This window comes from Carcharodon carcharias, chromosome 1, assembly GCF_017639515.1.
Source record: "Carcharodon carcharias isolate sCarCar2 chromosome 1, sCarCar2.pri, whole genome shotgun sequence".
Lineage (NCBI taxonomy): Eukaryota > Metazoa > Chordata > Chondrichthyes > Lamniformes > Lamnidae > Carcharodon > Carcharodon carcharias.
This window is the reverse complement of record NC_054467.1, coordinates 249905706-249918915: the sequence shown is the minus strand read 5'-3', so window position 1 is coordinate 249918915 and position 13210 is coordinate 249905706. Positions and strand designations below refer to the sequence as shown.

At 44.5% G+C, this 13210-nt stretch overlaps 1 protein-coding gene across 1 annotated transcript in view; it reads right to left on the bottom strand.

Annotated features, from left to right (window-relative positions):
* The window catches only part of LOC121278030 (dedicator of cytokinesis protein 2-like), a 1199266-nt gene that overhangs the window by 131750 nt on the left and 1054306 nt on the right, over positions 1 to 13210 (bottom strand). The window contains exon 38 of the mRNA XM_041188048.1: positions 8438 to 8551. Coding sequence (XP_041043982.1) covers positions 8438 to 8551 — 114 coding nt within the window. The remainder of the gene's footprint in view (positions 1 to 8437; positions 8552 to 13210) is intronic.

The window sequence follows — 13210 nt, the reverse complement described above, 5'->3', positions numbered from 1 at the left end:
GGACCAGCATTTATTGCCCATCCCTAATTGCCTTTGAGAAGGTGAGCTCCCTTCTTGAACTGCAGCAGTCCCTGTGGGTGTAAGTCCACCCACAGTGCTGTTAGGAAGGGAGTTCCAGGATTTTGACCCAGTGACAGTGAAGGAACGGCGATATATTTCCAAGTCAGGATGGTGAGTGACTTGGAGGGGAACTTCTAGATGGTGGTGTTCCCATCGAGCTGCTGCCCTTGTCCTCCTAGGTGATAGTGGTCATGGATTTGGAAGGTGTTCTCTAAGGAGCCTTGGTAAATTCCTGAGGTGCATATTGTAGATAGTACACAATGCAGCCACTCTACGTCATTGCTGGAGGGAGTGAATGTTTGTGGATGGGGTGCCAATCAAGTGGGATGCTTTGTCCTGGATGGTGTCAAGCTTCTGGAGTGTTGTTGGAGTTGCACTCATCCAGGCAAGTCATCACACTCCTGAATTGTGTCTTGCAGATGGTGGACAGGCTTTGAGGAGCCAGGAGGTGAGTTACACACTGCAGGATTCTTAGTCTCTGACCTGCTCTTGCAGCCACAGTATTTATATGGCTAGTCCAGTTCAGTTTCTGGTCAATGGTAACCCCCAAGATGTTGAAAGTGGGGGATTCAGTGATAGTAATGCCACTGAATGACAAAGGGCGATAGTTGGATTCTCCCTTGTAGGAGATAGTCATTGCCTGACATTTGCGTGGCATGAATGTTACTTGCCACTTGTCAACCCAAACCTGGATATTGTCCAGGTCTTGTTGCATTTGGACATGGACTGCTTCAGTATCTGAAGAGTCACGAATGGTGTTGAACATTGTGCAATCATCAATGAACATCCCCACTTCTGACCTTATGATGGAAGGAAGGTCATTGATGAATTAGCTGAAGATGGTTGGGCTGAGGACACTACCCTGAAGAACTAGTGCACTGATGTCCTGGAACTGAGATAATTGACCTCCAACAACCACAACCATCTTCCTTTGTGCTAAGTATGTCTCTAACCAGTGGAGAGTTTTTCCCCTGCTTCCCATTGACTCCAGTTTTGATAGGGCTCCTTGATGCCACACTCAGTCAAATGCAGCCTTGATGTCAAGGGCAGTCACTCTCACCCTCGGGAGCTCAGCTCTTTTGTCCATGTTTGAACCAAGGCTGTAATAAGGCCAGGAGCTGAGTGGCCCTGGTGGAACCTAAACTGGGCGTTAATGAGCAGGTTATTGCTGAGCAAGTGCCGCTTGATAGCACTGTTGATGACCCCTTCCATTACTGTGCTGATGATCTTTTGCACTGATGTGCTGAGCTCCCCCATCATTGAGGATGGGGATATTTGTGGAGCCTCCTCCTTTAGTCAGTTTTTGATTGGTGGTGTCAGAATATTGAGTGATGGTGTCTTGGTAGAGTGACAATGTCTGGGTATTGAGTGACTGTCTTGGTGTTGAGTGACAGGGTCTGGGTACCCAGTGACAGTGTCTGGGTATCAACTGACAGTGTCTGGGTATCGAGTTACTGTCTGGGTGCTGAGTGACAGTCTCTGGGTGTCGAGTGATTGTCAAGATATCGAGTGATGGTGTCTGGGTGTTGAGTGACAGTGTCAGGGCATTGAGTGATTGTCTGTCTGGGTGTCGAGTGACTGACAGGGTATCGAGTGATGGCGTCTGGATGTAGAGTGATGGTGTCTGGATTTTGGTTGACTGTCTGGGTGTTGAGTGACTGTCAGGTTATCGAGTGACAGTGTCTGGTTATCATGTGAGTGACAGGGTGTTGAGTGACAGTGTCTGGGTGTTGAGTGACAGCGTCCCAGGATTGGAGGTGGGCAGGATTAGATTTCCAGATTTCCGCCCCTATACCCATCATTTGGGATTTTATGGCCCTGCATGTAGCAATTTCTCCCTTGTATACTCCATTCCGGGGGTTGGCATTTTAGACCCCTCCATGGAAGCAAGCCCATTTTGTTAGGAGATGTGGTTTACAGCTCCTCAAAGGAGTTGTAATGGGGCATGGGGGTCTGGGGGTGGTATGGAGAGAGCATGGACATATGGAGAAGGCATGGTGGATATAAGGGGGCATAGGGGCTATGGAGGAGGCATTGCGGATATGACGGGGCATGGGAATATCAGGGATAATTAGGGTTTGGAGGGAGTAGGGGAGAATGAGGGGTTATGGAGGTATGGTAGGGACATGGGGCTGGGTGGGAGTGAGGGGGGTGATTGGTGAGGGCTAAGGCATCTAACACTCATTTACAGAATCGGGTCAATGTCTGAGGAAGCCAAGGTGGGCCTTCTAACCTGTTACCATCGGCACCCGCCTGCCTCTGTTCTTGCCTCATGCCTGCGGCAGGAAGTGGCAGCCCCAATTCCAGCCTGCGTCCATCCCCCTGGCATGAAAATATTGTGGGGTGACACTACCAGGATGGAGGCAGAATCGCCTCCTGCCACAAGAATGGAAATCCAGGCTATGGTGTCTGGGACTCAAGTAACAGTGTCTGGGTATCGAGTGACAGTGTCTGGGTATCGAGTGACAGTGTCTGGGTATCGTGTGAGTGTCTGGGTATCGAGTGACAGTGTCTGCATATCTAGTGACAGTGTCTGCATATCTAGTGACAGTGTCTGGTCATCAAGTGACAGTGTCTGGTCATCGAGTGACAGTGTCTGGTTATTGAGTGACAGTGCCAGTGCCTGGTTAGCGAATGACATGTCTGGTCATCGAGTGATTGTCTGGTTATTGAGTGACAGTGCCTGGGTATTGAGTGACAGTGTCTGATTATCATGTGAGTGTCTGCGTATCGAGTGACAGTGTCTAGATATTGAGTGATAATGTCTGGGTATCAAGTGACAGTGTCTGGGTTTCATTCAATGAAAGTAACAAACAAGAGGCTCTAAACATTTCATTAAATGCAACAAACTCAGCAGAGATTTAGCATCTCTCTTCTCTGTACAGGAAATAAGGAAATAACGTGTGATCCTTACGAATTACAGTCTTTGACAGCTTGACTGAGTTCTGCTTCACAGCTATCAATGGGGATCTGCTTGTTTCCAGTATGACTCATGCTGGGATGAATCGGACCAATTTAAATCCACGGCTTGATGTTGCGACAACACTTCACTTCAGGGCTCCTGTGTTAGCTTCCCCAGTATTTCACTCAGACAGTTACAGCTGCAGATATCCAGTCGTTTTTTTTAATTAGCTGCTACTTCCTTTATTTTTTTTATGCTCTTTGTCTGAAGGCCTTGCCTTGCTCCATGCCCGTCCATCCCTATAGCCACCTCCAACCCTCTGAGATCTCCGTTCTCCTCCAATTCTGGCCGCTTGCGCCTCCCTGAATTGAACTGCACTGGCATGAGGTGCTGTGGCATCAACGGCCTAGGCCCTAAGCACCGGAACTTTCTCCCTAAACCTCCCCCTTGCCTCCCTCCCAGCACTTTCCTCTTTTTAAGTTGCTTATTAAACCCTGCCTCTTTGCCCATGCTTCAGGCCACCTGCACCTGCTTCGGTGTCAATCTTTGTATCAAACTGCACCTCGGATCCAGCTTGGGTCATTTTTATTATGTTGAAGGCGGGGGCCTCCCTTGGACTGAGAAACCCAGCTGGTTTAATGGTTAATCTCTGGGGTCCCTTTAAGGAATGGTGGCCAGGCTCCTCCATGCCGAATATCAGTGGGTGTGGGGCGCAGGCTCCAGTGCTGGTGCCTCAAAATTCCGGAGTGGGGTCCTATGCACATCACAGCACCCGGATATAGGCTGGCGACATCCTGAAGAAGTTAGGCACCTGGACCATCCTCAAGAAGGCCCTAATGACAGTTCCTGTGAGCCAATCAGAGAGTGGGAATTGGGATGGTAAATTCAGCCCTGCCATTTCTGGAAGTGCTTTTAGGCTCCAACACCCCATCAGGTGAACAGTCTCAAAAAATGGCTTCCAACTGTCAATGGATTGCATCTCAGAACCATTACGTCTTTGCAGGGTAATCCTGAAGGAGCTTTCCAATTGGCCCCACTCCCCTGCTCTTTTCCCGTAGACCTGAATTTCTAAGCCAATTCTCTTCCGAAAGTTTATGACTGAATCTGCTTTCAGTGCATTCCAGGTCACAGCAGCTCACTACATAAAGGGCTTTCTTGACCCTTATCCCCCTCCACTCTGGTTCCTTTGCCAATTACCTTAAATCTGTGTCTTCAGGTTTCCAACCCTCTTGCCAGTGGGAACAGTTTCTCATTTTGTACCTTATCAAGATCCCTCAGAATTTTGAACACCTCTGTTAAGTCTCCTCTCAACCTGCTCTCAGGAGTATAATCCCAGCTTCTGTAGCTACTCCATATAATTGTAGGCCCTCGTCCCTGCTACCATTCTAGCAAACCCCTGCAGCCTCTCCAAGCCTTCTCAACTTGTCCACCCACCTTCAAAGATTTGTGTTCCCATACCCTTAATCCCTTCTAATTTTGCACACCATTTTAAATTGTATCATTTGTTTACATTGCTTTTCCTCATTCTTCCTACCAAAATGCATCACTTCACATTTCTCTGCATTATTCTTCTGTATATCTTCCCATATACTTCCTGTATATCTTCCCATATACTTCCTACATTACAACAGTGGCTACACTTCAAAAGCTGTAAAGTCCTTTGAGACATGGAAAGCCATTATAGAAATACATGTCTTCCTTTTTATATGTTGTCTGTACCAACTAATTCATTGGAAGATGGTAATTCAATAAAGCTTAATATAATTGCCATGAAGAACGGACACATCTTCAATCTTAAAAGAAGTCACACTACTCTAATAATTCATTAGCAAAATCAGGGAAACATAGACTTCTAACCATTTTATAAATATTTGATTTAATGGCTTGTCATGCTTTATTAAATTGTAATAAACAGGTTATAAAAGATTTAAGAATGGGCTGCTCTGACATTGTATCAGAGCGTGAAGGCTGCATTTTCTTTTCCTCCTCTCTGAGGCCTGTCTAATTCCTACTGACGTTACTAGCATCAGGCACAAAGGATTGTCACCAAATGCTAGATTAAATCATCGGGGTCCTATTCACAAGGGGGCGCAAAGTCTGATCGGAAGGACTCAGTGCCCGAAAATGCAAAAGGGGGGTTCCTCTGGGTCTGCGGCAAGTGAACATCAGGTAGCTGGGAGCGCACGGGCTCTGAAGGAATCCACCTAGTTGTTCTGGGCACTGGGGAATCTCTATTCAAAACAAGTTTTTCAGAAGCAGGATACAAGCTGACAGGCCCTACCTACTTTTGATGAGGGAGTTCAGTGCAATGTGTAGAGGCGAGAGAAGCTGGCATTATTCTCTTTAAGAGTAGAAAATGTTAACTTTATGGAGGGTTCTGATCCTGTTTCCACCATCAAGAGAGCCAGTAACAGGGGAAAATGTAGATCTAAGTTGAATGGTAAAAGCACCAGAGGAGTGGAGGGGAGATTTGTTTACGCTGCAAGTTGTTGCGTTTGAGAATGCACTGACTGAAAGGGTGGTGGAAGCAGATTCAGCAATAACCTTCAAAAGAAAAGGAACACTTGCACTTATATATTGGCTTCCACAACCTAAAGGCATCTCAAACACTTTACAGTGAATGAGTTATGTTTTTTGAAGCAAAGCCACTTTTGTAATGTAGGAACTTTGTGCACAGCAAACTCCAGCAAGCAGCAATATACATGACCAGATAATTTGTGTTTTATCATAATGTTCTGAGGGATAAAATTGTCCAGAAATATATTTAGATATAGACTTGAAAAGGTACAAAATTGCAGGACTATAGAGAAAGAAGGGAACTAACTGGATAGTTCATTCAGAGAGCAAGCACATGCATGATGAACTGAATGGTCTCCTTCTGATCCATGTGCTTCTCTGACTCCATGATAATAGAGAAAACACATGAGGACAAAGCCTGCTCCTAAGGTTTGACTTGTTCTGCTTCCTCCCCTTGTGGAGCACTGGGTTTTGTGGTAGAATGTCACAGAATAGTTAGCGTGTTGGAGTGCCAGGCTGTAATGACAGAAGGCATCGGAGACGTTCGCTCAGCCTGAAAGCATGCTGGGCATGTCACCAAAATACGCAGAATATCAGACCAGAACAAAGTCGAAAAAATTCATTTATATAGCACCTTTAAAGTAGTAAATGTCCCAAAGCTCTTGGGGTTTTATCAGAGAAAATTTGACACCAAGCCTCATAAGGATGCATTAGGGAGAATGGCAGAAGTTTGGTCAAAGAGGTAGGTTTTCAGGAGAGCCTCAAAGGAGGAGGGAGAGGTAAAGAGGTTTTTGGAGGGAATTCCAGAGCTGAGAGCCTAGGTGTGGCTGAAGGCACAGCCACCAATGGTGTAGTCCAGCAAAGCACAAGAGGCCAGAATTGAAGGAACACCGAGAGAACAGAGGGCTGTGGGGTTGGAGGGGGTTTCAGAAATATTGAGGGAGAATGTTGCCAGGACTGGAAAATTGCAGCTATGAGGAAAGATTGGATAGGCTGGGGTTGTTCTCATAGGAACAGAAGAGGCTGAGGGGAGATTTGACTGAGATGTACAAAACTGTGAGGGGCCTGGACAGAGTGGATGGGAACGGCCTATTTACATTAACAAGGAGGTCAGTGACTAAGGGGCATAGATTTAAAGCGAGTGGTAGGAAGATTAGAGGGGAGATTGAGGAAACATTTTTTCACCCAGAGGGCTGTGGGAGTCTGGAATTCACCTCCATAATAGTGCTCGACTTCACCCCTGTAATGGACAATATAACTTCTGTTTCTGAACATAAATTAAAAAGGAGAGATACATGTTGGGAAGTTAAAAAATATGTCGCTGAGAAGCACTCAAAACATGCAACTATCAATAGTGGCTGGAGGTAAGATAAGAGTTTGTCTTCAAAGAAATGGCCCTAACATGATCTTTCTCTAAGAGCTCCATGTTCTAGCCCTTAAATGGCTGTATTTAGCTTTGTAATACCTCCTCATCTGCTGCTGAACTCTCATTCACACTTTTTCTAGACTTAACTATTCCATGCACTCTATCCATGCTAAAATACTGCCTCCAGCTCCATGAGCCCTTATCTTGCATTCTAAAGTTTTGTGTGGCACTTTATTAAATGCCTTTTGGAAATCTAGGTGTACCGAGAGGGATGGAGTCGATTGTGGGGGAACAGTGTTTGGAGCAAGGATTGAAAACAATGGCTTCAGTCTTCCCAATATTTTCTCGGAGGAGATTTCTGCTCTTCCAGTAATGAATGTCAGGTAAGATAATTTAGCAACTGTGGAGGAGTCGAGAGGGGTGGCGGTGAGGTTGATCTGGGTGTTGCCAGCGTACATGTGAAAACTAACTCTGTGCCTTCCGATGATGTCACCGAGGGGCAGCATCTGGATGAGAAACAGGAGCGGGCCAAGGGTCAATCTCCGGGACGACACCAGAGGCAATGGTGCGGGAGCAGAAACAGAAGCTATGGCAAGTGATTGGCTGGCTGTGATTAGATAGATAAGAATGGAACAAGGTGAGAGCAGTCCCAGCCAGCTGGATGGCAGTGGAGAGACGTTGAAGGAGCTACAGACGGGTCGAGAAGAACGAGGGGAGTAAGTTTACCTTTTCCACATTCGAGTAGGATGTCACTTGTTAAGACGCAATCACCTTAATCCTCTATGTTCACCAGTTTTACATCTCCACAAAGTTAACATTTCGTTCCTCTGTTTCTGATTAGGCACATGCATCTTGAACCTACATTTAGCTATGGCTTTTCAAAATCCTATGAGGAGTATCACAAACCTAAATATAGCCATTTAATAGCTCAAACATGGAGCTCTTAGAGCAAGATCATGTTAGGGCCATTTCTTTCAAGACAAACTTTTACCTTACCTCCAGCCACTGTTGATAGCTGCATATTTTGAGTGCTTCTCAGCGACTTTATTTTTTTACTTCCCAACGTGCATCTCTCCTTAATTTATGTTCAGAAATACTGGTTATATTGTCCATTATATTGTAGTGGATAAACAGTGTTAATGCCAATACATGCATTTTAGCAGCAGGAACTGTGCGTTTTCTGTGCTGGTGACTCCGTTTTGGTTCAGAGTCAAATCAAGAGGGACATTTTTTTTAAATGTGGGCAGGTTTCCTCTGGTCCATATTAGCTTAGCGTGAATCAGAGCAGGGGAGTTCTCTCTGGTGACCGGGCCAATATTTATCCCTCAATCTATATCACCCCACCAGACCATTTGGTTGTGACCTCTGTGCTGATTGTGGGAGCTTGCTGTGTGTACAAACTTGCTGCCACTTTTCCTACATTACAACAATGAATACTTCACTGGCCGCAAAGCACTTTGGAAGTTTTTTGAGGTTGTGAAAAGTGCTATAGAAATGCAAATTCTTTTATTCTTCTTTAATCAGTGACTGGAGAAATTCATACCCAGGGATACTGGGAGGTAACAAGTATGATTCTTGTTGGCAGTTCTTACCTTGCCCTTGTCAAAGCATTCAATTATTTTATTGTACAAGTTCTCCTTCAGTTGCCGCTGCGTCTGCAAACCGTGGAAATCCTGGATGTGCGAGGCGAATTGGCCATCACTCCACTGGATCACAAAAGAAAACGAAGCAAAGAAGATATAGAATTTAGAATTGTTAAATTAAGGTTGCTTTGGTCTGGTTTATTCCTGAACAGGAATGTCTGCTATACAGAGCTCCCCAACTAAGCCCTTCGTCCTCTCTACATCTCAGTTCCAGAATAAATCTGGATCATCTGTGGGCACTGCTACTCAGGAAGGATAAATTGGCCCTGGAGTTGGGTAAAGCATACATTTGCCAGAATGACACCAGGGCTTAAAGGATTAAATTTTGAGGGCAGGTTGCATAAGCTTAATGGGTATTCATTTGTGACCAGAAAGATCCCAGGCAATCTATATTTAAGGTGTTAGGTGGATCCGATAGGGTGAACCTAGACACAAGGATCGCCAGGACAAATAACTGTGAAAACTGACTGCGGCCTGGTTTAATGTTGACACCAGGCCTCCTCCCACATTCCTGCTGGCCTCACTGGACTGCACTGAGGAGCAGGGAGCCTGACCGACCTTTTTCCTCACCTTCCTTTTTCCCAGAAGGATTGAAGACTGCTGAGGCATGCCTAACCCAACTTTGGCTGCAATGGTCTAACTTAGCATAGGCGGGGAGAGCAAGTCAGAAAATGCACAAATATAAGTAAACTCATTTCAAATTTAACATAAAACACTGTAGGCCCTAATATAAGCCTAAATGGTTGCCCCATTTGTTGTCAAATCTTCTTAGGGGGGTACAGCAAAAAGGGGGTTACATGATAAACCAAGGGAAACTTATGTAGGATATGGGTGTTCAGCAGGGTAAGGGTTAATATGGGACTGGAGAACAGTACCACCCGCAACATGATGTAGAAAGTCACATGATAGTAGACTGCCTATCTTAAAGGAGCCGGCATGGAGACAGTGCCCATGTCTGGCAGTATCGTGGATATATACATAGTTATAGGTTGCCAATAAATGGTTTGTGTTCAACCATACAAGCCTCCAGACCTCTCCATGAAACACAAAACAATCTTTACAACATGGTGGCAGTGAAAAGATGGACCTTGAAATCCTAGAGAAGCTGCAGAAGGAACCCAGAATCTCAAAGCATGAAGAAGTGAAGAAACTGAAGCCTGACCTGAGAGAAGTGCGCCTAAATTGAAGACACAGTCGGAGATTGCCTAGAAGGCAATTGAAGACACAGTTGGAAAGCGACTAAATAAAAAGCTCCATTAGAGACGTGGAAGCTGCAGGACTCCACCAGGGTACGTAGAGGTCCATTACCAGACCTGATCGAAGGCGGATTCAAGGGACATAGCTAGATCAAAAAAAAAGGTTGAACAAAATTCGAAAAAGGAAGAAAAAAATGTTGAAAGAGAGCAAAGGAACTCAGTGTGCAAGTGAAAAGCTGTGCCTGAATAGTCGTAGAGGCTGAGTCAAAGGACCGGGCCAGATCACAAGAAGGTGAGCAAAAAAAAAAGTAAGAAAAGCTGAACTTACCTTTTAAAATAGGCAGCCATCAGGATCAGCACACCCAGAGCATAGCTAGAAGAAAGCTGCAGTGAGGGTCACAGTCGGCACCATATAGAACAAGGTGGCCAAGCTGATTTGAAAAAAAAGTTTAAAAAGAAACTGCAGGCAAAGTTACAAAAAAACCTTGTGGTCGATTCCAGGCTTGAAGGAGCCCAAAACGGCTTTCTGGCCCAAAACGGCTTCTTTCGATGTTTCCTGTAGAATCAATTCGTTTGAAAAAAGGCCCGTGATTGCAATGGGAGCCTGTCGAAACCAACCAAACGCAGGAAGAACAGAGAGAAGACTGGCAACTGCGGAGTCATTTTGAAGAGAAAAAGCATTTAAAGAGGTGCTCACCTGTCACAAAAAATAGTCATGGATAGAAAATTAAAACTACCAGACCAGTTTAGGTTAAGGCAAGAACAAACGCCAAGATTCAGAGTCCTAGAGAAGAAAATGTTTAAGTTACAGAGGAACATCAGGATTAAGTAAGAAATCAGAAGAAGTACAAGTTAATACGTTTTTATACTTGTATGGTGTACAGTAAAGTCCCCCGGTTTGCAGGAGTTATGTTCCTACGAATCCTCAAAACAGTGAAATCGAAATTTTCAATGGTACTCAATTAGATAGGTTCTAGCAAATTTTGGTGCAATACCTATACACGACAGATGGGGGAACCTCTGGCAATTCAGTACGTCAGTGAAGATTTCAAAATTCTTCAGGCTACACTTCAGCTCCCATGAGTATAATTACTTGACCAAACAAAATGCCTCGATTGCTACTTTCTTTTAAAAATAGAGCATAGGCAAGAAGCCGAGCCGCTGTGTCACTTCCATGTCGGGAAGTTTCTTCCTGCCTGGATCAACACACTAACACTCAGCACCAACCAAAAGCCCCGGGAAAAGAGGAGAGAGGGAGAAAAAAATGCAGATGAGTAAACAATGCTCATGCGATGGTCGATATAGTGTACAAAGTGCAAAGCGTGGCTAAGTGAAAATGCGAGCAAGGCAGGATTTAGCTATATTTGCAGATGATGTAATCCTAAACCAAGATGTAGATGAATCCTCCACCACATTTGATGAGATATTAAAAGCCTTGACAAATATTTTAATCTCCAAGTTGTGGAGAGTGCAGACCTTAAAAGAAGTTCCAGAATACCCCCAGTAAAGCACTGAGGGAGACAGAAGACCCCAAAGTAGGGAGACAGAAAACCCCAGGCCGAGGGAAACAAAAGACCCCAGGCCAAGGGAGACAAAAGACGCAGGAGGCAGGGACACAAAAGACCCCAGAGCGAGGGAGAAAGAAGACCCCAGGCTGAGGGAGACAATACTAAAGCAAACCACAAGATGGTGACAGACCTCGTCAGCGCAATGAAGTGCATGAATTGAGAGTTTAGTGCAGAAGAAAGAAGAGGCTGAGGAGCAGCTGAAATTCTTAAAAATAGAGCTTTTTGAAGCTGCTAACACATCAGCCAAACTGCCATCGCAGGTGGCAGTGTGGAGCGAGCAGTTGGCTATGAATGGAGGAAAGGTATCTGAAATAACCCAAAAGAAACAAAACCTGCAAAAAGAAAATGAAACTATTCCACAGAAAAATGTTCATATCACAGCTGAGTTGAAAGAACTCAACCAGAAGTACAGCCAAGCACAAGAGCAGGCAGAAAAGGTATTCAAAGAAGTTGCTGCCATGAAATAGTCTTTAAAGAATCAATACACAGCCCTGAAGAAACATGCGGAGCTAAAAAAGGTATCTAATTCTACTTCAGCAAAAGCAGTGTTGGAGCTACCACTAGCAACAAAGCAAAGCATTGAAGTGCAGCGTGCGTTGGCAAGAGGTCAACAGGAAAATGAACAGTTGAAAGAATTGAAAGAACTGAAACAGTTGATTGTCCTTCAAGATCAAATGTGCAATGAGTTATAACCTACATGACTCTTCAGCAGCATAGAGAAACGAAGACCACTTTAAACAGCATATTGGAAGAAAACTCAAGACAAAGCAATTGAGCTTCGCAAAGAGAAGGAAAACTCATTGAAGGACCTTCATATGCAACAATAATCCCTCAGGTCAAAATTTGTTCCTCTGAAAAATTATGAAGAAAAGCAAATTGAATTTAATGTCACTTTGAACAAACTGAAGAACCAGTTGGCAGAGAAGACTCAGCAATGTTCAATAATCCAGGAGAAAGCCATGAGCTACAAGGAAGAAGCTGAAGAGCTGAAGAACCAGCTGAATGGAAAAGAAGAGGCATCGAAAGGAAAAGCTGTCGAACTTTCCGAGCTGCGAGTGCCTAAAGAAGCCATGAGTGGCACAATTACAGAAATGAAACAAATTCAAATTCCATAGCACACCATCTATTTGGGCATACGTGGTATCATTAAAACTGAACTCAACTATGTGAGTTGCACATGTATACACATTGCATGTGTTTCAGCTAAACAAATTAAGTGACAGCCATTCATTGGTTCATTCATCAGGGCAATGCCTTGGCCAATCAGAGTTAAGTTACCTGGTTTAAATTTCAAACAATGCCTAGCAGCTAATGGTCAGTTACCATCAATTGGTGCATTCTCCATGGCAATGCCTCTACCAATCAGAGTCCACTTGCCAAACAATCAGCACCCTCTTCCCATACAGTTGCTCCCATAAATTGTTGCTCCCTTTACAATTTGGTTTCTTAGAAATTGTCCTGATGAGTACAAGACAAAAAGCTTTGACAAAAAAAGTCTACCTTTTCAGCAATACTCAAAGATTGTATTGTAAATATATTTGGGTAAGGACTTCAGGGGTAGGTATAGGATAACGGAGTTCATCAGAGTAAGGGTTAATTTAATGGGACTGAAGAACAGTACCGCCCACAGTATCATGTAGAGAGTCACATGACAGTAGATTGTGGAGTAGAGTGTGCAAGGAGCCGGAATGGAAACAGCACCCATGCATGGCAGTACCTTGGATATGTACATAGTCATGGGTTAGCAATAAATGATTTATGTTCAACTATACAAGCCTCCAGGTCTCTCCATGAAACACCAAACAACCTTTACAACATAGAATCAAATAATAATATTAATCCTTGTATCCAGTATAGCCCCTGTCGCTGAGGGGACCACTGGTCGCAAGCAGACACTGCACGCCCATTCTCCAGGGGCATCTGGGTATGGATGAGACCATGGAAAAGAAGCAGACAGC